This window comes from Vulpes vulpes, chromosome 3 (assembly GCF_048418805.1).
Source record: "Vulpes vulpes isolate BD-2025 chromosome 3, VulVul3, whole genome shotgun sequence".
NCBI lineage: Eukaryota > Metazoa > Chordata > Mammalia > Carnivora > Canidae > Vulpes > Vulpes vulpes.
The window spans coordinates 124,838,802-124,864,589 of NC_132782.1; the positions used below are offsets into that span (position 1 = coordinate 124,838,802).

The 25,788-nt window shown below is 36.0% G+C and overlaps 1 protein-coding gene across 5 annotated transcripts in view; it reads right to left on the reverse strand.

The window, feature by feature from the left end:
• SLC35A3 (solute carrier family 35 member A3) overlaps positions 1 to 25,788 on the reverse strand; it is a 53,728-nt gene that overhangs the window by 8,300 nt on the left and 19,640 nt on the right. For all 5 annotated transcript variants that reach the window (XM_072754519.1, XM_072754520.1, XM_072754518.1 and 2 more), the window contains 6 exons: positions 16,903 to 17,107; positions 10,657 to 10,811; positions 10,457 to 10,579; positions 7,522 to 7,693; positions 3,135 to 3,253; positions 1,452 to 1,585 (listed from right to left, as the gene is read on the reverse strand). In XM_072754519.1, the coding sequence (XP_072610620.1) occupies positions 1,452 to 1,585; positions 3,135 to 3,253; positions 7,522 to 7,693; positions 10,457 to 10,579; positions 10,657 to 10,811; positions 16,903 to 17,089 (890 nt within the window). In that variant the 5' untranslated portion in view covers positions 17,090 to 17,107. The remainder of the gene's footprint in view (positions 1 to 1,451; positions 1,586 to 3,134; positions 3,254 to 7,521; positions 7,694 to 10,456; positions 10,580 to 10,656; positions 10,812 to 16,902; positions 17,108 to 25,788) is intronic.

Sequence of the window (25,788 nt, forward strand, 5' to 3'; positions counted from 1 at the left end):
ATGACTGAAGGGCAAGTCAAAGCTCATAGCAAAGAGGTTACTGTAGCTTTTTAAAAAAAAGTGAACAAGAAAGTAGTATCAGATGAGCATAGAAAGGTAGCTGAGGGCCATATCAAATAGGCCATTAATAATGACAGCTTTTTGGTAATATGGAAAAGAGAAGGTTTCTGAGCACAGTAGTGATACGATCTGATTTACTTTGAAAATAATCAGTCTGTTTGCTGAATGGAGAAAATTGTAGGGGCAGAGAACAAGAGAAGAAGCAAGGAAAAAAATCAAGAGACTATTTCCTTAATCCAGATGATAAATAAGTGGTAGCAAAGGAAGTTGTGAGAAATGGCTGACTCTGGAGATATTAAAAAGGAAGACTTGATAGGCTTTATTTTTATATTAGAATGATGTGTGAGAGAAAGGTAAAGAGAGGTTGATGACCTCCTTACTTCACTAAGACAAAGAATTTCCATATATTTGAACTTTCTTTATAAGCCTCTCTATTCCATGTCTATAGACTCTGCCTTCTCTTAGTTACTGTGGATAAACTGTTTCTGTTCAAGCCAAGGAGGTTTTGGCCTGAGCAGCTGTAAGAATGGAGGTGCTGCCATTTACTAAATTGGGAAATCCTTACAGGGAATGAATTATGTAGTAGACATTCAAGTGAAAATGTCAAATAGGCAATTAAATATACAAGCCTGGAATTCAAATAAAAATGTGAAAGATGAAAGAAAGGGAAGGGAAGGAAAAGGAAAGGAAGGGAAGACGGTATTTAAAGCCTTGAGAATAGAGATCAATCACCCAAGGGACTGAGTGTAAATAAGAGGTTCAAGGACACATCCTTTGGAGACTCTTAAGTTTAGAGGTTGAGAAAATGAGGGAGAGAGTGGAGTTAGAGGAAAACCAAGAATAGTATCCTGGAATCCACTAAAATATAATCTCACTACTCTGGGATTATAAACTAATAATTATAAAAAAAAAAATAATAGGACCCTCAACACCATCTGTAATGGGTATTCAGCTTCATTCTTCCTGACTCTGTCTCCCCTTTGGCATCACAACATCACACATCCTCTGTGAAAATGTCATCTACTCTCCTGGTTTTACCTATATAAATCCCACATATAAAAGTGCTATTATAAGACTTATTTTATAACTTTATATGACTTAGGAACTTTGTTATACAATATTTTACTTCGGGGGAAAAAAGTTTGGAAAAAAATTTCCAGCCTGTTGGGAAAATTCTGGCTGGTCAAATTTGCAAAATAACTTTCTAGCGCAAGATTTTCTTTTATGTATTTGGTTTGAAATCTTTTTTAAAAGACAGTTAAATGGATTTTTTACTATATTTGCATGGTTCTTCAAAAGCTGTAATAAAATTTTTCATACCAGATCCTATCAAGAATTCTTATTTTTCTATGTATTTTTGAGACTAAAAGAAATAGAAAAGAATATATTACCTGGTTGGCACAAAATCTTGTAGCCAAAAATAGGATATCAGTGTTGATAATATTATGGATAAAGAGGTTGCAAATCCTTTTAAAATATTATCTGCATATTTAATAACAGCAGCTATTACAAGGCCTCCAAGTGCCTGCAAAAGTTTTAAAAGATTATTTTAAACAAGCATATATTAAACTGCTTTTCAAAACAATCTCATTACTCGATGAAGCTTTAGGCTTTTGTCCTACAAATTTAATCACATTATAATAAGTATTTTTATTGATATCCTAAAACCAACAGACTTCCAGGTTTTATTCCACAGCCCTTTTATATCATGAAGTACCAATGTAATGTGTGGTTTGTTATAATATAGTTTGACTATACTGTGAATAAAATATCTATCCTCAACCAATTTAAGTAATTAAACATCACTTGTTCAGACAAATGTGGAAAGACTGGTCACTTGGATCAGTAAAATGTTTTTATTTTGAAGTAAAAATAAATGTAACTTGAAATTTATTTTCCTAGCCTTTCAATTGGCTCCTAAATTGGCGTTCATCCTCCAGCTTCTTGCCATTCAATTCACTTATTGCTGTCGAATTACCCTTCCTGAAAAAACTGTAAAAAGAACTTTCTACCAAATAAATCCCTCTCAAATTCCAAATTGTGCCTCTCTAAATAATGAGGCTTTATACCATTACATTGCTTTGTTTTCTACGTATAAACTCCTAAATCTGGGTTACCATGTTAAAAACTTTCACTATACCTATTCACATGACAGAAGCTTATTATTAGTAAAAGTCACAAACTATGCCAATTGAGCTCACTACATATTAATGTTTGAGTCCCATTACCTCCTGGCAATGTACTCATTCATCTATTTAGTCCCTGATGAATCCCTCAGGTTAACTGTACCAAACCTTTATTTTACTCAAGTCTTAGGGGAAGATGGCTTTTCTCTGCTAGAATAAGAGCCATCACACAAACTCTCCTACTTACCCTATCTCTCCTTAAAATTTCCTCTAAATTTTCACTTATCCTTGTCTCCTTCTCTCCTATCTTAAGAATAGAAGTATCCTACCTGCTTTCAAAATACAACCAGCCTTTGCCACCTTCACCCAACTTCCATAAAAGACCTTGCTTCTCACAGCTTCAAATACCTCTAAAGAAAGGCTTTGTGAGGAGAGTGACTTGTGTCTTCACTTTTATATCTTCCTGAGTAAACAAGTATAATTTTGATAATGAAATTACTTAACCCTTGAATAATTTCAAATTATAAACGGAGATAATTTGACAGGAATATTTTAATATGTAACTACAATATGTGACTATAAATTGTTACAGATTTAAATATCTAGATCTGCTTTTGAGCCTTAATGGGCTAATCACAGACTTCCTGTATTACACGAATTTGTAGGAAAATCAAGCTTATATTTGCCTTCAGCTTCAACTCTTTTATTCTTCAACTTGATTTTAATTATGTCAAATTTAAATACTACAAAGTTCATTTATGACCTTTTCAAAGTAAGTTTTCATTATGGCATTAAGACCAGTTCTATTTTTAACTTCCCAGAATAAACTAAATATAATGAGAACACCAACAAGAGGGTTCTTTTCCCCTCATATCATACATCAGGAGCTACTCTGATTCTATACATTAAAATAAGGTTTTATTAGCATTAAGACTTTAAATGCTTTACCTGAAGAATAACAACTATCCAAGTCAGTCGGTTATATCCCTGAAAAAATCCATTCTTGGACACCAATTCTCCATCATAAATGTACACACCCATTAATCCAAATATACTCCCAAAGAAACCTAAATAAATAAATAAATAAATTAAATAAATAAAGCTTATGTCATGTGTCATTTAGTCTGTCTGGAGAGATATTTTTCCATTGACATTGCAAATAATTTTATATTTAGCTTTTCCTTTTCAATAAAATCTAACTATTTTTAAAAACTTTTACTTGGGGCGGGGGGCGGGGGCACCTGAGTGGCTCGGTTGATTAAGAGTCTGCCTTTGGCTCAGGTCATGATCCTGGGATCCTGGGATCAAGGCCTGCATCCGGCTCCATGCTCAGCGGGAAGCCTGCTTCTCTCTCTCCCTCTAGCCCTCCCCCTGACTCATGCTCTCTCTCTCAAAAAAATAAAGAAGAGCTTTAAAAAAATTAAGTTATGAAAGTACAATAAGTAGTATCTAAAAATTCAAAGCTAAGAAATAGGCAACATCCGAAGCTGTTAGTTCTAAAGTCTCACTGTTAAGAAAAGCCAGCTCAGTGAGAGGAGAAACTGTATCTTATCCACTGATGCATTCCTTACTTCTTCCACAGAATTAGAATTTATCAAATGACCTGCTGGATCAAAGAGATTTCCAGGGGCAATCCTAAGCTACAAAAAAAAAAAGAAATGGATGCCTTAAGGGCTACTCTGGTGATATTTGTAGTCAAAGAATGCAGAGTGAAGCAGTATTTTTTTATTAAGCTATAACTACTTGAAGAGTCCATGATGGAAAGGAATTGAAAGGTATATGAAATGTTCTTTTAATTTTATTTATAACAACTCAATCATTTTTAATAAGGTTTTTATTTATGTCTTTGTTTTTTAAAGATTTTTATTTATTTATTCATGAGAGAATGAGTTTTTTTATTTTAATCCCAGTATAGTTAACATATAGTGTTCTATTAGTTTCAGGTGTATATCAATCATTTTAAGAGGTCTAATTTGAACATGAAAATACAAATTTACAAAATTAGGAAAAAAAAAAGAAACACTTATGATGGTATTAGTTTTCTATGTTTTAATTATAAAAAATAACATTTGAGGGGAGCCTGGGTGGCTCAGTCAGTTAAGCAGCCAGTTCTTGGTTTTGGCTCAGAAGGGTCATGAGATCAAGCCTGGAGTCGGGCTCTGTGCTCTGTATGGAATCTGCTTGGGAGTCTCTTTCCCTCACTCTCTGTTCCTCCCCTCACTCATGTTCTATAAATGAATGTATGAATGAATGAATGAATCTTTTTAGAAATAAATAAAAATACACTTGATAATGATGAAACAAGGTATATAGTACAAAAGGTCAAAACATGTCCGTATGTACAGATCTACTACATTCTATCAGTTGTATATTTCATTGTATGGATAATAATAATAATATGAAATAAATACATAACATCATGTGCCACAGGTTGTTCTAAGTGCTTTATGTATGTTAACTCACAACAATCCTATTAGGTGCTCTTACGCCCATTTTATAGATGAAGAAATTGATACACAAAGAAGTTAAATAAACGTGTCTGAGCTCATACTGCTGATAAGTGATGGACTCTGGATTTGAATCCGTACAGTGTGGTTCTGTATTCTATGATCTTAACCACTGCACTATTTAATCATATCGATAATTTGAGCAATCTTCTACATGTTTTCTATTTTTTACAATTATAACCAATGCTAAAATAAATAACCTTGAACATCTTTGTGCTCTTTGTGGAAGTGTACCTGTAGGATAAATTCTTATCCAGAAGTGGAATTTTTGCATCAAAGCATTTATTTACAATTTTTTTTAAACACTCCCAATTTGAGATCCAATAAGGTTTTATCCAATCTGTACTCTAAGCAACCACAGGTAATAAAGAGTTCCTGTTTCTCCACTCTCTGGCTAACATTGAAACTTATCAATTTGCTAATCTTTGACCATTTGATACTTGAAAAATATTATTGAAATGTCTTAATTTCAGGGCACCTGGGTGGCTCAGTTGCTTAAGCATCTGACTTCTACTCAGGTCCTGGGATAGAGTTAGCTCTGTGCTCAGCGGGCAATCTGCTTCTCCCTCTCCCTTTGCCTCTGCCCCTGCTCAGGCATGTGCTTATGTGTACATGCTCTGGTGTGCTTTTTCTCTCTCTCTCAAATAAATAAAATATTTAAAAAAAAATAAATATTTTAATTTCCGTTTCTGTAATCTCAAGTTATCTACAACCTATGTAACCTTTTCAAAACTTTGAATTACCTTACCACTCATTAAACTGTGTTTTCAGGTCAAATTAAAGAATAAGAAACCCATGAAGTACCATAGAATCGTGAATTCTGGCTTTTCGTTTTTATAATTTTTAAGATTTTATTTATTTAAAGAAATAAATATTTATTTAGGCTCCCCCTGATGTGGGACTCTATCCTGGGACTCCAGGATCACACCCTGAGCCAAGGGCAGATACTCAACCACTGAGCAACCCAGGGGCACCTGTACTTGCCTTATAGACAAATGAACAAAAAGAAACTAATTTAATCTTTAAAAGTATTTACTTTGAACATTCTTAAACAGCTTGATACGTTTCTACAAATTTAAATCCTGTGATAAAAATGAAGGTTTAGGGGATCCCCTGGATGCGTGGTCCGGGAGACCTGGTATCAGGTCCCACGTCGGGCTCCCTGCGTGGAGCCTGCTTCTCCCTCTGCCTGTGTCTCTGCCTGTGTCTCTGCCTCTCTCTCTCTGTCATGAATAAATAAATAAAATCTTTTAAAAATTTTAAAGAAAATTGCTGGGAAAATGGACTAATCAAATTTGGGATGGTTTGACTTAAAATGTAGGCCATTAAGAGTAGACATTCACTATGGAGTGTCTGCTGCTACCAAAGGAGACATGGTATAACCTATTAAGTTGATACAGACAGAAAAAAAATGTTTTCAAAGATGAGCTCCAAAATCACAAGAACAGGCTTAAGATAGAATGGTTGATCTGCAAGTGATCTATCTTTCACATGTAGCATTTTCCAAAATGAATATATACCAGGAATACTAGATTCTGGAATCTTTGTATGAGGAATTAAAGGTTATAATACTATATATAAATAGTTTAAATATTTGTTCAAAGGCAATCCTTCAATATATGAGGTGTTTTTCTTGTTTTAAGCTATTCACCTTCAGTTAGAAAAATGATGTATTTAAAGCCTAAAACATAGCATTTTATTATTTTTTAAATATTTTGTTTATTCATGAGAGACACAGAGAGGCAGAGACATAGACAGCGAGAGAGGCGGGCTCCCTCACTCGATCCCAGGACCAGAATCACACCCTGAGCTGAAGGCAGACCCTCAACTGCTGAGCCACCCAGGCATCTCTAAAACAACATTTTAAAATAAAAGCTGTAAGATTAAAAAAAAAAAAAAGATTTTATTTATTCATTTGAGAGAGAAAGAAAGAGAGGGAATGAGCAGGCGGAGAGGCAGAGGAGAAGCAGACTCTCCACTGAGCAAGGAGCCCGATGTAGGGCTTGACCCAAGACCCTGAGATCATGACCTAAGCCAAAGGCAGACGCGCAGCTGACTGAGCCACCTTAGGCACCCCTGTATTAAGATTTTATTTTATTTTTTATTTATTTATTTATTTATTTATTTTAATTTTTATTTATGATAGTCACAGAGAGAGAGAGGCAGAGACACAGGCAGAGGGAGAAGCAGGCTCCATGCACCAGGAGCCTGACGTGGGAATCGATCCTGTGTCTCCAGGATCGCGCCCTGGGCCAAAGGCAGGAGCCGAACCGCTGCGCCACCCAGGGATCCCTGTATTAAGATTTTAAAACAAAGATGAAAATTTCATCATTTCAAACTTTCTCCATTTAAATATCTTTTTTTTTTCTTTTTCAGTTTCACTTAGGTAAAATTAACAAGTAAAATTGTAAGGTATTTAAGATGTATATCATGGGTATTTGATATACAAAATGGTGATAACAGTTGATAGCACTGTATCATGTAACTGAAATTGCCAAGTATTTTAATCTCCTTTTCCAGGAGGAAAATAGGTTATTTGTAACATCTTCTCTGAGAACTGAGCAATCAAGAATAAAGTTCCTAAGTCTTCAAATAGTGAGGACCGAAACAGGCTATGTACACCCTTATGTCACAGGCTTAAAATTCCATTCTTCAGTAAAAGGCATTCATTTAAAATATAATGTTTTAAAAGGCAAAAATCTTGCCAGATACTTGTATCAATGGCAGATTTCATGAGTGGCTTATTTATTTAACGATATGTAGTAATATTTAAATCTAACAATATAATCATTTAAAAAAAATCATATTAGAAAGCACTTAAAACTTACCAAGTTGAATGTTTCTTATCCACACTGATTGTTTGGTTTCTTTTAAGATTTTCTCAAAGTAAACCCCAGCAAAACCACTTGAAAAACATGCTGTGAGTACTGCCATGAGGCCTACAAACTGAGAGCCAGCTGACAGTTCCTTAGAATCAAGCTCTTGAGAATCTGAGGGCCACTGAACAAAAAGAAAAACAAAACCAGAGTTTAGTTCTTATATTTTACAAAGTGCATTTTTAGAGTCCACTCTCAGACCTTAAGATAAAAGTGCAACCAATACCATTCTTGGGGATTGCAGAGGAGAGCTTCTGAAAGAAAACCTTAGAATCATTTTATTGTTTCCCCCTGTGATATTACTGTTACAACTCACAATTTCTAAAAATTCCCTAAAAAAGAAAAAAAAAAAAAAAGAGTAAATGCAGATGCACAAAACAGCTTCCTAAGAAGTTCAGTTGTAGAAATTCAGAGTGTGAACTGTTAGAGTAGCAAAAATGAGTCTGGAATTGTGGTAATTATGGAAGGTCCATATGGTATCATGTCAACCACTGTGAGCTTTATCCTGTAGATCAGTGTTCCTGAAACTATCATCTTCATGGTTTTTTCATGTTCTACCTGAACTATTGATATTTTCATCTAAAACACCTCACTTTTTGGGATGCCTGGGTGGCTCAGTGGTTGAGCGTCTGCCTTTGGCTCAGGGAGTGATCCTGGAGTCCCAGGATCGAGTTCCATATCAGGCTCCCTGCATGGAAACTGCTTCTCCCTCTGTTTATGTCTCTGCCTCTCTATGTCTTTGTGTCTCTCATGAATAAATAAATAAAATCTTTTTAAAAATAAAAAAAAAACCCTCACTTTTTAAAATATAATATCTACTTTAGCTTATCCTTAGCAGTATCTATGAAAATATGGGTTTGAAATGACAGTTAAATTTCTGTAATATTCATTTAAAAATAACTACTAGAAAATTTATTCAAGGGACGCCTGGGTGGCTCAGCATTGGGCGTTGCCTTTGGCTCAGGTCATGATCCCAGGATCCAGGATCGAGTCCCGCCTCGGGCTCCTTGCAGGGAGCCTGCTTCTCCCTTCTGCCTATGTCTCTGCTTCTCTCTGTCCGTGTCTCTTATTAATAAATAAATAAAATCTTTAAAAAATAATAAAAATAAAATTATCCAAGCCACACCTAGCTGGCTCAAATGGTAGAGCATGCAACTCTTGATCTAGGGGTTATAAGTTTGAGCCCCACACTGTGTATAGAGGTTACTTAAAAATAGCTTAAAAAAATGCTTGCACTGTTTTAAATATACATATACTTATTCATGATAGACATACTACACTCTAGGGAAAGTAACAGATATACCACATTCTGGATGGCAAGAAACTAACATGATTGGATTTGTTTTTAGATAAACCATAGTGGTTACTATGTGGAGTTTGAGTTTTAAGGGATGGGTAAGACTGAAGTAAAAAAAAAAAAAAAATCAGGAGGCAAATGATCATATGAGAAACAAAGAAGACATGAACTGGGGAAGTAATAATAGAGACAGTTAAGACAAGAATCAAGAAGCATTAGAAAGCAGAATCAGGGGCACCTGGGTGTCTCAGTCAGTTAAGGATCTGCCTTCAGGTCAGGCTCTCTGCCCAGTAGTCTGCTTCTCCCTCTCCCTCTGCCCCACCCCCCTGCTTGTGCTCCCTTGCATGCTCTTGCTCCCTCACTCTCTTTCTCAAATAAATAAATAAATAATATATTAAGAATTAAAAAAGAAGGCAGAATCAGCAAGGTCTTAGTGACCGATTATATATACAGGCAGAAGGAAGAATCTAGGCCAACTCCTAGGCAGAGTAATAATGAGGGAAAAAATAGAAACAAGACAGGTTTGGTGGAGGAACAGATAAAGTTTAGTTTTGGATATGCTTAGTTTATAAGTTCTATTGACTCAGCAAGCTAAGATATCCAACAGATACTTAGATATACAAATCTGAAATTATAAGTGGTGACATAGACCAAGGAACCATGAGCATTTAAGTGTTAAAAACTACAGAATGGATGAAGTCTCCAAAAATAAAGACATAATTTAAGGGAAATAACAAGCCTACCAGCAACCCCAATATCCAGTATCAAGGAAGAGGACCCCAGGAAGGAACTCCAAAAAGAATCATTTGAAAGATGAGAAGAACCAGGAAAGAATGGTTATCAGGGAAGCTTATAGACAATAAAAAGGGAGTGACTAATAATCTCAAATGCTCAGACATCCAATAAAAATCAGATTTATTTTATATACAGTACCTTATTTCCCTAACTAGATTGTTCATTTTTTAATGTCAGACAATTTTATTTTTATTTATTTTAATTTTAAGAATTTCACTGATTCATTCATTCCTTTGTTTAAATTCCAATTATATTAGGTTTAGATGTACAATATAGTAATTTAACAATTCTATATATTACTCAGCACTCAAGATCAGTGTATTCTTAATCCCCTTCACCTATTTCCCATATCTCCCTACCTGCCTCCTCTCTGGTAACCATTAGTTTGTCATGTATGGTTAAGGGTCTGTTTTTTGGCTTATCTCCTTTTTCCTTTATTTTTTTGTTTCTTAAATGTCATATATGAGTGAAATCATATATGATTACATAATCATATACATACAGAGTAGACTCAGGCATAAGAAAGAATGAAATCTTGCCATGTGTAACAACATAGATGGATCTAGAGAGTATAAGGCTAAGTGAAATAAGTCAGTCAGATTTTTATTTATTTATTATTAGTTGCAGCCCCAATGTAGTATCTTGCTCAAAGGAAGCCCTCAAAAAATGTCAATTGTGAGAATAGGCATTTACTCACTTCAACAAATAACAGAACCGTATTCTCCATACACAATAAATAAGGTTTTGAAATTCATTCAAAAATGAAAGGTATACTTATCTTGCTTGAATAGTTACCTGTACAAAAGCAACTCCTGTCATCAAAATTACCAGGGAGAGCCACTGGTACACACCTAATTTTTTACTAAGCATAGACACAGAAAATAATGCTGTTGTAAGAATTTTCAATTGATATGTAACCTGAAAAAGAAAACAGGTAATATTATTGTTTGTTTGTCTGTTTCTTAAAAGAGCCACTAGAAATATATTCTAAGTACCTGATACGTAGCTGCATCCAGATTTGACAGTGCCACATAGAGTAAATTATTCTGAAGAGTATATATCCCTGATGGAATAGCAAGTTTAAGCGTTTCCATAGGTTTATTAAGTATTTCATCATGTAGTATTCGATTCAGTGCTCTTAGACTACATTCTTAAAAAGAAAAAAAAAAAAAGACATGAAATGAGTAAAATCATTAACTCTGAATAAGTTACATACTCTCTCAAGGCTTCAGTTTTCTCAACTGAAATAGAAACAGGCCTACATGTTAAGATACTTTTAGATCTAGGATGCCTGGCTTCTCCCTCTGCCTATGTCTCTGCCTCTCTCTGTGTTTCTCATGAATAAATAAATAAAATCAATTTTATTAAAATTTAATTTAATTTAAAACTGGGGGGGGCACCTGGTTGGCTCAGGTTGAGCATCTGCCTTTGGCTTAGGTCATGATCCCAGGGTCCTGGGATACAAAAAAGATACATAAATCCCCAAATACAGGAGAAATCTAAGGAATCCTACTACTTTGCCAATAATAACACTTCATAGATGATTTTCTCTCCCAACCTTAAACTTGGAAACTTTTTAAAAATGAAAATATTGTTTAAAGATTAATACCTAATAATTATACTTTCCTCACCTTAAAATAATAATAGTAAAATAAAATGTAATTAAAAATTACCAAGATCCCTGGGTGGCTTAGCAGTTTAGAGCCTGCCTTCGGCCCAGGGCGTGATCCTGGACTCTCAGGATCGAGTCCCACATCAGGCTCCCTACATGGAGCTTGCTTCTCCCTCTGTCTGTGTCTCTACCTTCCTCTCTGTGTATCTCATGAATAAATAAATAAAACATTTCAAAAAAAATCACTATAAGATTTTTTTCTTAGATTTAGCAGAAAAAAATAATTTTTTTAGAAAAAAAATTTAAACATTTTTAATTTTAAATAATTAATGCTATCACATATTTTTCACACCAGCAGTTTAGGGAAGGTCTTATTCCATGTTCCTTCCAATTCCTGTTATTGCCAGTCTTTTTATTTTTGTCAATCTGAGGATAGTAAAATTGAGTCTGTGTCTTTAATTTTATTTCTCTGATTGCTAGTGAGGTTGATTTATATTTATATATTTTTATATATTTATATAAATATATTTTTATGTATTTATCTTTTTAAAATCTTTTTTATTTATTTTTTTAAAATCTTTTTTAAAAGGTTTTATTTATTTATTAGAGAGAGAGAGCATAAAAAAGAGAGAACATGAGTGGGAGGAACAGAAGGATAGGGTGAAGCAGGCTCCCCATCAAGCAGGGAGCCCTACCCTACCCAGGGCTCAATCCCAAGACCCCAGGAACATGACCTGAGCTGACGGCAAATGTTTAACCCATTGAGCCACCCAGGTGCCCCTAAAATCTTTAAATATGTTCTTGGCTATTCAGGTTTCTCTTCTATAAATTGCCTATTTGAATCTTTTGTCCACTTTACTGTTGAGCTGCTTGGCTTTTTCTTATTGAATTGTTTAAGCTCTTTGACATTCTGGATATTCATTATTGGTGGTTATATGTGATATAAATATTTTCTCTCAATCTCTGGCTTATCTTCTCACTTGGTTTGATGTACAGGTACTTTTCTTTCAAATGTACCCCCAAATTATCCATTTTTTAACAAGTCCTTTGTATTTTTTTTTTTTTGTATCTTATTTGAAATAATTCACAGTACCAAGGTCCTGAAGTTTTGCTTTTTAAATGTCAATCTTTAACCTACTGGGATTTTTTTTTTTTTTTTTTTAAGTAATCTCTGTGCCCAACGTGGGGCTCAAACTCAAGATCCTGAGATGAGGAGTTGCACACTCTACTGACCAAGCCAGCCAGATGTCCCTGGAATTTATTTTTGTGTATGTATGTCTATTTGTACTTTGGTTTACTAAGAGTTGGTTTTATCACCTCTCTCTACAATGCCAACTTGTCAAACATAATTTTGTGTTTTTTTCATAATTTTGGGTCTACAATGCTAAATAAGTGGATACTTCCATTCTTCTAGACCTTAGAAGCAAAAACACTACTTTCTCATCATTCCTATTACATTTATATAGATTTTTTAAACAAAGATTTTATTTATTTATTTGACACACAGAGGGGGAGGGGAAGCAAGCACAAGCAAGGGGAGCAGCAGAGGGAGAGGGTGAAGGCTCCCAGCTGAGCAGGGAGCCCAGTGCAAGGCTCAATCCTGAGAGCCTGAGATCAAGGCCTGAGCTGAAAGCAGACGATTAATCGACTGAGCAACTCAGGCACCCCACATTTATATGAATTTTATTCTATCTTACTGGTGACTCAGTTATCTTCTTTTTTTAAAACTACCAGATCTAGACTGTTTTACAGGTGAAACTCTGGTTTTTTAAAAGATTTATTTATTTATTTATGAGAGAGAGAAAGTGGAGGCGGGGGAGCAAGGAGCAGAGGGAGAGGCTCAAGCAGACTCCATACTGAGTGCAGAGTCTGACACAGGGCTTGATCTTAGGACCCATGAGATTGAACCAAGCCAAAATCAACAGAGGGATGCTTAATCAACTGAGCCACCTAGGCGCCCCTCACTCAGTCTTCTTTTGCTGGTTCTTCCTTCTCAATCTGACCTCTAAATGTCAGGAATGCTACAGAACTTAGTCTTTGGCCTTCTCTTCTCAGTATTTAGTAAATTACTTCATCCAATCCTTGATTTTAAAGACATATATAAGCTGACAAAGCCCATATTCATAATTATACTACTTAACATCTCCATTTAATTGCCTTATAGGCATTTCAAATTTAACATGGCCCAAAGAGAAACTTTCATTTCCCCTTAACTTATTGTCCATATATCATTCACTGCAGCACTCACTCACCCAGTAATTTAACCTAAAAACCTAGGAATTATTCCTCAGACCAGATTCCCCATTTCCTTGACCTTCACACACCTAATCTACTAGCAAGTCACATCAGCTGTAGCTTAAAGACATCCGTGTGAACCAAATCAACACCATCTTGGACAAATCTTCCATGATCACTCTATCATTCTGTGATATGAAGTGATATGAAGACCCCCCCACCAACACACCACACAGACACTCACACACATACATTCTTTCCTTTTGTTTAACCACACCCTTAAGAACACTCTTGTGATATAATGTGCACAGTCTGTCTTAGAGATATGACTGACCCACACCTATTCTTAAACATTTTCCTCTTGAATGATCTGTCCCCCAACATGTACTCTCTAGCCTCTAGGGGCTAGCTATAAAAGCAGGTCTTAAGGGAGGTGGTATTGCAGAGATCTACTCCTCTTGCAGCCACCCAAGACACCCCTGTCAAGCTGGATTTGTCAGCCTTTTTCTTTAGTCTTAGAGCTCCTTCAGCCTTTGGAGACTGTTTTGCATATATCTCCCATTCACAGAACAACATCTCATAAACATTGCCTCTTCTCTAGCAATATAATCTAAGCCACCATTATCGTCTTGCCTGGACTAGTGCAATAGCTTCCAAACATGACTTCCTGAACGTATTCTTGTATCTCCTCTGCTGTCAATATGGCTACTGCATTGGCCCTTCTGTGTGTAAAACACAACATTTTAGGATGCCTGGGTAGCTCAGTGGTTGAGCGTCTGCCTTTAGCTTGGGGCATGATCGCAGGGTCCTGGGATCAAGTTCTGCATTAGGCTCCCCACAGGGAGCCTGCTTCTCTCTGCCTGTGTCTCTCCCTCTCTCTCTGTGTGTCTCTCATGAATAAATAAATAAATCTTTAAAAAAATAAAATAAAACAAAACACGACATATTTTAAACATTTCAATTATTCCCTTAGTTTTTATGGTGAAAATTTTAGCCCAAGGTTAACCTACATTGTCTGTTTTTGTTGTTGTTGTTGATTTTATTTATTTATTCATGGGAGACACAGAGAGAAGAGGTAGAGACACAGGCAAAGAGAGAAGTAGGCTCCATGCAGGGAGCCCAATGTGGGACTTGATCCCAGCACTCTAGGATCACGCCCTGAGCAGAACGCAGTCACTCAATCGCTGAGCCACCCAGGTGTCCCCATTGTCTGTTTTCTAAATGCCAATTCAATTTCTCTTTGTTTCATTCTCCTCCCAGATCAATATGCTACAGCTACACTGGCCATCATGATAGTTTCAAAAGTATACAAACAACTTTTACAAACAACATAATTAAAAAATGGAAAGCAGAGATCCCTGGGTGGCGCAGCAGTTTGGCGCCTGCCTTTGGCCCGGGGCGCGATCCTGGAGACCCGGGATCGAATCCCACATCAGGCTCCCGGTGCATGGAGCCTGCTTCTCCCTCTGCCTATGTCTCTGCCTCTCTCTCTCTCTCTCTCTCTGTGACTATCATAAATAAATTAAAAAAAAAAATTAAAAAATGGAAAGCAGACTTGAACAGATATTTCTCTAAATATACACAAGTGGTCAATGAGCACGTGAAAAGATGCTCAGCATCATTAGTCATTAGGAAAAATCAAATTAAAACCACAAGATACCACAGCATACCTACTAGGATAGATCTACTTTTTTTTTTTTTTTTTTTTGTAAATGGAAAATAACAAGTTTTGGGGAGGATGTGCTACAATTTAAAAAAACAAATAGAAAATAACAAGTGTTGGCAAGGAAGTAAAGAAATTTGAACCCTTGGACATTGCTGGTGGGAATGTAAAATGGTGAACGTGCTGTGGAAAAGTCTGGTGGCTCTTCAAAAAGTTAAACCCAGAATTAACACGTGACCAAGCAATTCCACTCTAAAAGTATATACTCTAAAGATATGAAAGCAAGGGCTTGAACAGAGACTTATACATCTATTGCAGTATTAATCAGTGTTCATTACAGCATTATACACAATAACCAAAGATGGGAAAACTCAAGTGCCCATGAATATATTAATGACTAAAATTTTATATACACCTACATACATATACATACAATGAAATATTAGTCATAAAATGGAATAAGGTTCTGATACATATTACAATATGGATAAACCTTGAAAACATTAGGTTAAATAAGCCAGACATAAAAGGAGAAACACTTTATGATCCTATTTAGATGGAATATCTAGAATAGGCCAATTCATAGACAGAAAATAGATTAGAGATTTCCAAATGGCAAAGGTAAAGGAGAATAGGAGTTATTGCTTAGTGGTTATAGAGTTTCTGCTTGGTGTGATGGAAGTTTTAGAAACAGATAGTGCTGATTGTTGAAAAACACTGTGAATACAATTAATGCCATTGAATTATACTTTAAAATGGTAAAATTCATAAATTGTAAAATTTATGATATACATATGTCTAAAAATATATTTTACTACAACTTCAATTAATAATGCAATATACCCAAAAAACACAGAATTGTACACTTCAAAATCTGTAACTCGTATGGTACATGAATTATATCTCAATAAAGCTGTTTCAAAAAAATCTGTATCAAATTAGTCACTGCTGGACTAATCAATGCAGGAAATAAAATAAAAAGCATTGACTTTAATTATGACTTCTCTAAATTTCTACGTTTCATAATTATAGAATTTACTTATTCTCAATTATAAATGCAAGAAACTATATTTCATAATTATTCCATTAAACAGAAGACAAAAATCATAATGTAGATCAGAATAAAATATCTTTGTTACTAGACTAAAACTGTCTTAAGAAAATGAAAAATATACGGGGCACCTGGGTAGCTCAGAGAGTTAAGCGTCTGCCTTCAGCTCAAGTCCTGGGATGGAGCCCTATGTTGGGCTCCCTGTTCAAGGAGTTTGCTTCTCCTTCTCCCTCTGTCTGCCCCCCACTTATGCCATGTGCACTCATGCTCTCTCTCTCAAATAAATAAAATCTTTAAAAAAAAAAAAAAAAAGGAGGGACGCCCGGATGGCTCAGTGGTTGTGCATCTGCCTTTGGCTCAGGGCGTGATCCCGGAGTTCCAGGATTCAGTCCTGCATCGGGCTCCCTACATGGAGCCTGCTTCTCCCTCTGCCTGTGTCTCTCTCCCTCTCTCTCTCTCTCTCTCTCTCTCTGTGTCTCTCATGAATACATAAATAAAATCTTAAAAAAAAAAAAATGAAAAATATTGAAATATTCTTAATACTGTGACAATAGTAGATAAGGCAATAGTGTTCTTATGTGTAGTTACCAATATATATTTATGTATATATCATATGTAAATAACACCAAAACAATCAAGTGAATTGCAAGGACTTAAAAGCAGAAAACCAAAAAACTTACTGCTGTCTTTGTAGACTAATAAAATGCAGGCCATTATTTTCAAAAGTTCAGCAACAACCACTGCTGTAGAAGATAGATAACGAGGTCCCTCCTCTTTTAAAGTCCTAGAATAACGCATTGTTAGAACCAAACTGGTAGTCTGAAAGACTAAAATTCCCAAGGAAAGGTATTTTAGGTTGGTAGACATTGTTTTATCTTCATTTGCCTGAAAAACAAAATAAGCAGGGCAAATAAAATTAGAAAACACAGAAACATATATTAAAAATCAGTATGAGATGTCTTGTTCCAGATAAGGTAGAGTTAAGTACATTCTACTCTTTTCTTCCTGCTAATTACAACTATAAACCCTGGACCAAAATCAAAAAAGTAACTACTATAAGGTTCGGAGGTGAAGAAAGTAAGACAAACTGGCTAGAGACCCCAGATCCTGAGTGATAACCCAACAGTGAATTCCCTGGAGACATTTTGTTACCTATGTATCTCACCCCCGGCTGCCTTAACAATTTGCAACCTGGAACCACAACAGGTAGAGAGCAACCATAAACAAAAGGCCCAAGAAAAACACACTGTCTCCAATGAAAGGAATAGGAAGATAGTAGCTCTGCAGGATGGAACCCTACTAACTGGGTGCTGTGTAATAGGGAACAGAGACTTGCTGACCATCCCTACCCTGCACTAATGAGGGCAGAGATGGTGGCCCTCTTCCCTCCCACCAGGGGCTACAGCTACAAAGACTACTGAGGCTGAGCCTATGAACCATTCCTGCCTGATACAAGGTGATTGTCAGCAAAGAGGAAGCACCCTTCCTCCTCTTCTGGTGACACTGTCTACTAATAAAGAAGATTTAAGTAGGAACCAAGGTCTCATAACACCCAAAATGTCCTTGATACAATTCAAAAGGAGTATATTCCTCATTCCAAACAACAAAAAAACAGGAAAAACCTCAACTAGGATAGGTAAGGACAATCAACAGATAACAACAGAGTTGACACAGATGTTAGAATTACCAGACAAGAATTTTAATATTTTTTGTTTCTTTTTGTTGTTGTTGTTGTTTTAGAGGGAGAGGCCAGGAGGGGCAGAGGGAAAGGGAGAGAGAGAATCTTAAGCAGTCTCCATGCCCAGTGGGGGCTCTATCTCACAACCCTGAGATCCTGACCTGAACAAAAACCAAGAGTTGGATGCTTAACCCACTGAGCTACCCAGGTGCCACACTATCCTCCAGACAAGAATTTAAACGAAGCTACTACTAACAATGCATGAACAACAAGGAATTATAAACACTCTTGAAATAATTTTAGATTCACATAGAATTAAAAATAGTGTGAGTTCTTGTGTATTCTTCATCCAGCTTTCCCCAATAAGAGTTGCAAAGTTCTTCTATTTTCCCTAAAGTAATTCAGAATCGACTCTAAGAAGCTCACTTTAAATACAAGGATACAGAGGCACCGGGGTGGCTCAGCTGGTTAAGCATCTGCTTTCAGCTCAGGTCATGATCCCAGAGTCCTGGGATTGAACTCCACTAAGTCTCCCTGCTCAGTGGGGAGTCTGCTTCTCCCTCTCCCACTGCCTCTCTCTACTGCTTGTGCTTTCTCTCAAATAAAAAATAAAAATAAAAAACAAAATGAAGATAGAAATAGATTAGTTAAAAAGTAAATGAATGGAAAAAGATATGCCATGAGAAAAATAATTGAGAAACCTGGAGAGGCCAAATTAGTATCAGGCAAAATAAATTATGTAAGAATTATTTCTAGGATTAAATGAGGAAATTTCATAATGATATAAAAGTAGTACATCAGTAAGATATAGCCTTTATAGATGAATATGTACCTCATAACATAGACTCAAAATACATGAAGCAAAAACTAACAGAATTAAAAGGAAAAAGCAAGTAAATCCATAAGTCATAATATAAGATTGTAACCTACTTTTCTCAGTAATTAATAGAATACAAACATACACACCCAAAGCCCCCAGTATGAATACAGAAGATCTGAACAACACTATCAACCACTATAACTGTTGAAAAAACATGGGAGAAGCTCCACTAAGAGCCTCTTTCAAGGAAGAACAATACAGGGTTTATAGTTATAGTCAGTTTACTGCCTATCCACCCAAAGTCACATTCTTTGCTTCCAATTGATCTAGAAATTCAATGCAGTCTCAAGCAAAATCCCTACAGGCTTTTTTGGTAGAAACTGACAAGCTGATTTTAAAATTTATATGGAGTGCAGCCTGGTGGCTCAGCAGTTTAGCACCGCCTTCAGCCCAGGGCCAGATCCTGGAGACCCAGGATCAAGTCCCGCGTCGAGCTCCCTGCATGGAGTCTGCTTCTCCCTCTGCCTGTGTCTCTGCCTCTCTATCTCTCTGTGTCTCTCATGAATAAAGAAATAGCATCATTAAAAAAAAAAAAAAGTTAAATGAGGTAAACTCCTAAGGGGCAGTTAGGTGGTTCAGTCAGTTAAGTGTCTGACTCTTGATTTCAGCTCTGGTCGTGATTTCAGAGTCCTGAGACTGAGCCCCGCTTCAGGCTCTGAGCTCAGTGGGGAGTCTGCTTGAGATTCCCTCTCCATTCCCTCTGCCCCAGCCCCGCTCAAGCATGTGCACGTGTGCTCTCTCTCAAAAAAAATAAATAAATCTTAAAAAAAAAAAAAGGAAGTTAAACTCACTCCTGAAATTCCATACTTATATAAAGCTCTAGTAATTAAAATTGGCATTGACATAGAACAGGACAGACACATAGATATAGATCAATGCAACAGATTATAATCCAGAAGTAAATCCATTCATATTTAGTCAAATTACTTTAACAATGGTAACAAAAAGAAATAATCCTAGAACAAGATATCTGCATTCTTTCAAAATGAATCTCAACCTTCATCTATCTCACACTAAACATTTAACTAGAAATGGATCACAGAAAAAAAAAAAAAAAAAGAAATGGATCACAGACCTGTCATAAAAGCTAAAGGTATAAATATTCAAGAAGAAAACGGGAAAGAAATGTAGCCACATAGGGATATGCGAAATTTTCCTTTTTTTTTATTTTAAAGATTTATTTACCGGGAATTCTGGATGGCTCAGTGGGTTAAGCCTCCAACTCTTGGTTTCAACTCAGGTCACAGGGTGAAGCACCATGTAAGGTTCCACACCCAGTGGGGAGTCTGTTTCTCTCCCTTTCCATCTCCCTTTGTCACTTGTGCTCTCTCTCTCTCTCTCTCTCTCAAATAAGTGATTTATTTATTTGAGAGAGAGAAGGGGGAAGAGGCAGAAGGAGATGGAGAGAAAGAATCACAAGCAGACTCCCCACTGAATGCAGAGTCCAACATGCGGCTCAACCTCATAACCCTGAGATGATCTAAGTGGAAACCAAAAGTCAGAGGGTTAACCGAATGAACCACCCAGGTGAGATATGCAAAGATTTCTTAGATAAGATACAAAAAGTTCAAACCATAAAAGAAAAATATGGATAAACTGGGTATCATCAAAATTTATACTGTTCTTCCAAGATATTATAAAAATAATAAAGGGCAAACCACATCATGGGAGAAAATATTCTCAATACGTATATCTGACAACAGCTTTGTATCCAGAATATATAGAAAACTCTTACAACACAATAAATACAACCCATGAATAAAAGATCTGAATAGACATTTCACCAAAAAAGACAAATGAATGGCTAACAGGCACATGAAATGACATTAAACATCCTAGTCATTAGAGAAATACAAATTAAAACCACAATGAGATACCATTATATACCTATTAGAATGGCTAAAATTGTAAAAATTGATGCTACCAAGTGTAGGAGAGGATTTAGAGTAAACAGAGCTCTTAGCATTGCTAGTGGGAATATTAAATGACACAACCATTTTGAGTAACAGATTGGTAGTTTATTTTAAAAAATAATAATAATCTTTTCATATATCTTAGAAATTCTCCTCTTAGGTATACATCCAAGAGATTTGAAAGCATTTATCCATAATACTTGTGTATGATTATTTATGGGAATTTTCTTTGTAACAGCCAGAAACTGGAAATAACCCAAATGTCTAGTAATAGGTAAATTACTAAACATACTGTGGTACACCCTTATGATAGAATACTATGTAGCAATAAAAAGAAATGCTGATGCATGGTAAAACACAATGAATATTAAAAGGAAACTGAGCAAAAAAGTTTACAGACAAAAAAAAAGTTTACAGACAAAAGAGTACATACTATAATGATCCATTTATATGAAATCCTAAAAAGGGCAAAAGTTATTTGCAGTGAAGCAAATTTATGGTTGACTGTGGCCAGGGGCTGAGGTCGGCCATTGACAGCAAAGGGATAGCAAGGATTTTTGATGGTGATGGAAATATTCTGTATCTTGATACATAATGGTTATACAGTTATATTCACTTAATGTAACTCATTGAACTATACATTTAAAATGGGTACATCAGGACATCTGGGTGGCTCAGTGGTTGAGCATCTGCCTTTGGCTAGGTCGTGATCCCAGGGTCCTGGGATCAAGTCCCACACTGGGCTCCCCACAGGGAGCCTAATTCTCCTTCTGCCTATGTCTCTGCCCGTGTCTCTCATGAATAAATAAATAAATACTAAAAAAAAAAAAAAAGAAAGAAAGAAAATAGTGAACAGGTAAGTTAGATGACTTGTTCAAGGTCATTTAGCTATTAATTGGAAATATTAAGTTATACAATTAAATATCAGGTTTATTAGCTTTCACTACATGCTACTGTAGAATTCCAAAGGACATCCTGGTGGCCTTTATCTCTGTATGGAAGGAGAGCAAGTTGCCAGCAATCTACATTTGACATAGGCACCTGATTCTCCTGGAAAATCTATACAAGGAAGTCTTTTGTTTTTTTCTGTGCAACTAAGACCATAATGTACCTGTTATAACAGCAATGCTCTATTTTCTTTTCAAATGAAATCTTAAAGGTCAGATTCTAAACCAGGATATACCATTTTTAGTATTTTGCTTTTCCATTTCCAAGCATATACAACATTAATACATTCACCTTAATAATTTAGTTCTTAATGATTAATACAGTTAACCGTCTCTTACAAGGTATTTTTTTTTAATTTTTATTTATTTATGATAGTCACAGAGAGAGAGAGAAAGAGAGAGAGAGAGAGAGGCAGAGACACAGGCAGAGGGAGAAGCAGGCTCCATGCACCGGGAGCCCGACGTGGGATTCGATCCCGGGTCTCCAGGATCGCGCCCTGGGCCAAAGGCAGGCGCCAAACCGCTGCGCCACCCAGGGATCCCTCTTACAAGGTATTTTTTAAAGTATGTGAGATAATAGAAAAAATATATATTGGTCTATGCCCCTACCTCCCGACACAGGGATCCTGAAACCCTTGTAAATTCCTAAGTGACAAAAGAACTAGGAACATATTTTATTCTAATAGTTGGTCTTGGGAACCCCGGGTGGTGCAGCGGTTTAGCGCCTGCCTTTGGCCCAGGGCGCGATCCTGGAGACCCGGGATCGAATCCCACGTCGGGCTCCCGGTGCATGGAGCCTGCTTCTCCCTCTGCCTATGTCTCTGCCTCTCTCTCTGTGTGTGACTATCATAAATAAAAATTAAAAAAATAATAATAATACTTGGTCTTTGGCCCAGTATTTTTTGGTTCTAGTATTTGGTCTTTGGTCCTGACACGGGGCTCCTGATACCCTTGTAATTTTCTGGGTGATCAACTGATCATGCCTACATGATGAGAACTCCATAAAAACTCCACTAGTATGAGGTTCAGAGAGCTTTCAGGGTAGGAAGCTATACACACGGGCAGCCCGAGTGGCACAGCGGTTTAGGGCGCTGCCTTCAGCCCAGGGCCTGATCCTAGAGACCCCGAATCGAGTCCCACATTGGGCTCCCTGCATGGAGCCTGTTTCTCCCTCTGCTTGTGTCTCTGCCTCTTTCTCTGCATCTCTCTGTGTCTCTCATGGACAAATAAATAAAATCTTAAAAAAAAAAAAAAAAAGAAGCTATACACTACAAGGATGACAGTACAATGCAGATAAAACTAAATATTTTCATTTAATACAGACCATAAATTCACAGCAAATCCATAAATATGAAATCTACCAAAACAAAGATCATAATCTACTTCTATAATTTGTAAGATTAAAATTGTTTCTTCATTTTAAAGTGTACAATATTTTCTACCATTGAACACACAAACTCTAAACAACCTCATGTTTAAGATTTAATTTTAGTCCTCCCTAAATTTTCTTCTGTTGCCACCTAATTCCTCCTCTTTTTTTAATCCTTTCAAGTAGCTAATCCTCCAGTTTCCATATTATTCTTTATTTCATTAAAATTTCCTATCTAAGAAACTTGTAAACCAATGATCAACAAGAAAGGACGCCTGAGTGGCTCAGCGGTTGAGCAGGGCCTGCCTTCATGCCCAGGGTGTGATCCTGGAGTCCCGGGATCGAGTCCCACATTGGGCTCCCTATAAGGAGTTTGCTTCTCTCTCTGCCTACGTCTCTGCCTCTCTCTCTCTGTGTCTCTCATGAATAAATAAATAAAATCTAAAGAAAAAAAAGAATTAAAAAACCAATGATCAACAAGAAACTGTGCTAAGTTCTCTCACAAATGTAGCTTTTTTGATTTACTATCAAAGCCTTACAAACCAGTCAACAAATTACTGTCCACGTTTTTCTTAGGTCTCTGGTTAGTAAGCTCCCTGAACTCACTTCGGGTTCAGTGAGGCTCTCAGATTTATAGCAGGATCAGAAGAACAGGATGCTTAGATGTTCTACTTTCATCTTAATAGCTAAAGCCTGAAAAATGCACTCTTCTTGATTAGTCATCAGAATGAAATTTTGTTCTGTTCTTTAAAAATAGCATTTATTGGGGCAGCCCAGGTGGCTCAGCCATTTAGCGCCGCCTTCAGCCCAGGGCCTGATCCTGAGGATCCGAGATTGAGATCCACGTCTGGCTCCCTGCATGGAGCCTGCTTCTCCCTCTGCCTGTGTCTCTGCCTCTCTCTCTCTGTGTGTGTCTTTCATGAATAAATAAATAAAATATTTAATAAAAAAATAAATATAGCATTTATTACTTTATTTTAAAAAGCAGTATATTCTTGGAAAAATGTAGAAACTTATTTTAATTAGTAAAAATTTGAACCATAATCAATTGTACAAAGACATCTAATGATATTTTGGTATATATTTCATCCATAATTTTTATTTCAGTTTTTTTTTTTAATTTTTTTTATTTATGATAGTCACACACACACAGAGAGAGAGGCAGAGACATAGGCAGAGGGAGAAGCAGGCTCCATGCACCGGGAGCCCGACGTGGGATTCGATCCCGGGTCTCCAGGATCCTGCCCTGGGCCAAAGGCAGGCGCCAAACCGCTGCGCCACCCAGGGATCCCTTATTTCAGTTTTTTTGGAAATCCCTAAACCCAGGACTCTAGTAGCAAAGTTATAATAAATTACCTAGAGCATTTCATATTTCCACTTAAAAGTTTTCAAAAATTTTTTGGGTTTCCTAGTAACATGGAAAATAAAGTCTTGTAATTACAAAGTTCCACCTTTTCCTAAAAGATAGACCTTTCTTGAGGGGGAAAAAACAGAATTTTAAAATTCAATGAAGTATGAAGAACATAGTAAATATCCATAATTCCAACACCCAGAACTGATGTCTCAATTTTGTCACATTTGTTTATCTTTCTTTTTGTAAAGGAATAAAACATTACAACTAATGGCAAAGTCCCCTTTAAGCCACAACTCTAAGTCCTATTCCTTTGTCCCTCCCAGTGGGAACCTATTATGAGTTTAGAGTATGTATTTCTAATCTACTATTAAAAAATGCTGATACATATATAGATATAATTGTAAGTCATAATTACATTAATATACATATATATATATATATATACACGGTATCAAACTATATAAATAGATTATTCAGCATTTTCCTTACTCTATTCAGCACTGTTTTGCTATGTGCTATACAGACTAGCTCATTGCTTTTAACAATTCTAATATTCCATCAGAGTAGAACTTTTATTTATCCATTATAAATATTCAGCATCCTTTTCCTTTTAAAAATTTAAATTTAAAAATTTAAAAATTTCCTTAAAATCTTTCAATAAGTAGCTCCTAAACATTATGTAAGGCACAAGAATCTTAAGCTATTTTTCTAAAATTTAATACTTTACGATTTCTCAAGTCTCTTCCAGTTCTAACACACACCCACATGATTCTATTAATCTAATTTCAATTGTTTCATCCAAAACTTTTGCCTGAATTTTTAAATCATAGACTGAACATATATATAATATATAGCATATATAATAATGAACTATTGTACAATTAATGGTATTTATTACATAATAATTTATAAACATAACCTTTTGTATGTATGATTTGATATAGCAATCACACTGCTAGTACTTCTGAAAGTACTTTACATAAGGAATATTTCAGGGTTTAGTCACTCTAATAGATCTTGCATTTGCTTTTTTTTTTTTTTTTTTTAAGATTTTATTTATTTACTCCTGAGACACAGAGAGAGAGGCAGAGACATAGGCAGAGGGAGAAGCAGGCTCTATGCAGGGAGCCCGATGTGGGACTTGATCCCAGGATTCCAGGATCATGCCTGAGCCAAAGGCAGATGCTCAACTGCTGAGCGACCCAGGGATCCCTTGCATTTGCTTTCTAATCATTATTTTTCCTCTGAATTGTTAGATAAGTTTGGTATTTATAAAGTTATTTTATTTGTTTGTTTATTTGTTGTTTTATTATTTTTAAATCTCATCTCAATTCTTGGGGGAAAATGTACAACAAAACTTCATTCATTGGGATCTGATGAGTTTGGATGACAGCTTGATTAGAATTTATTTTTACATTTTGCACA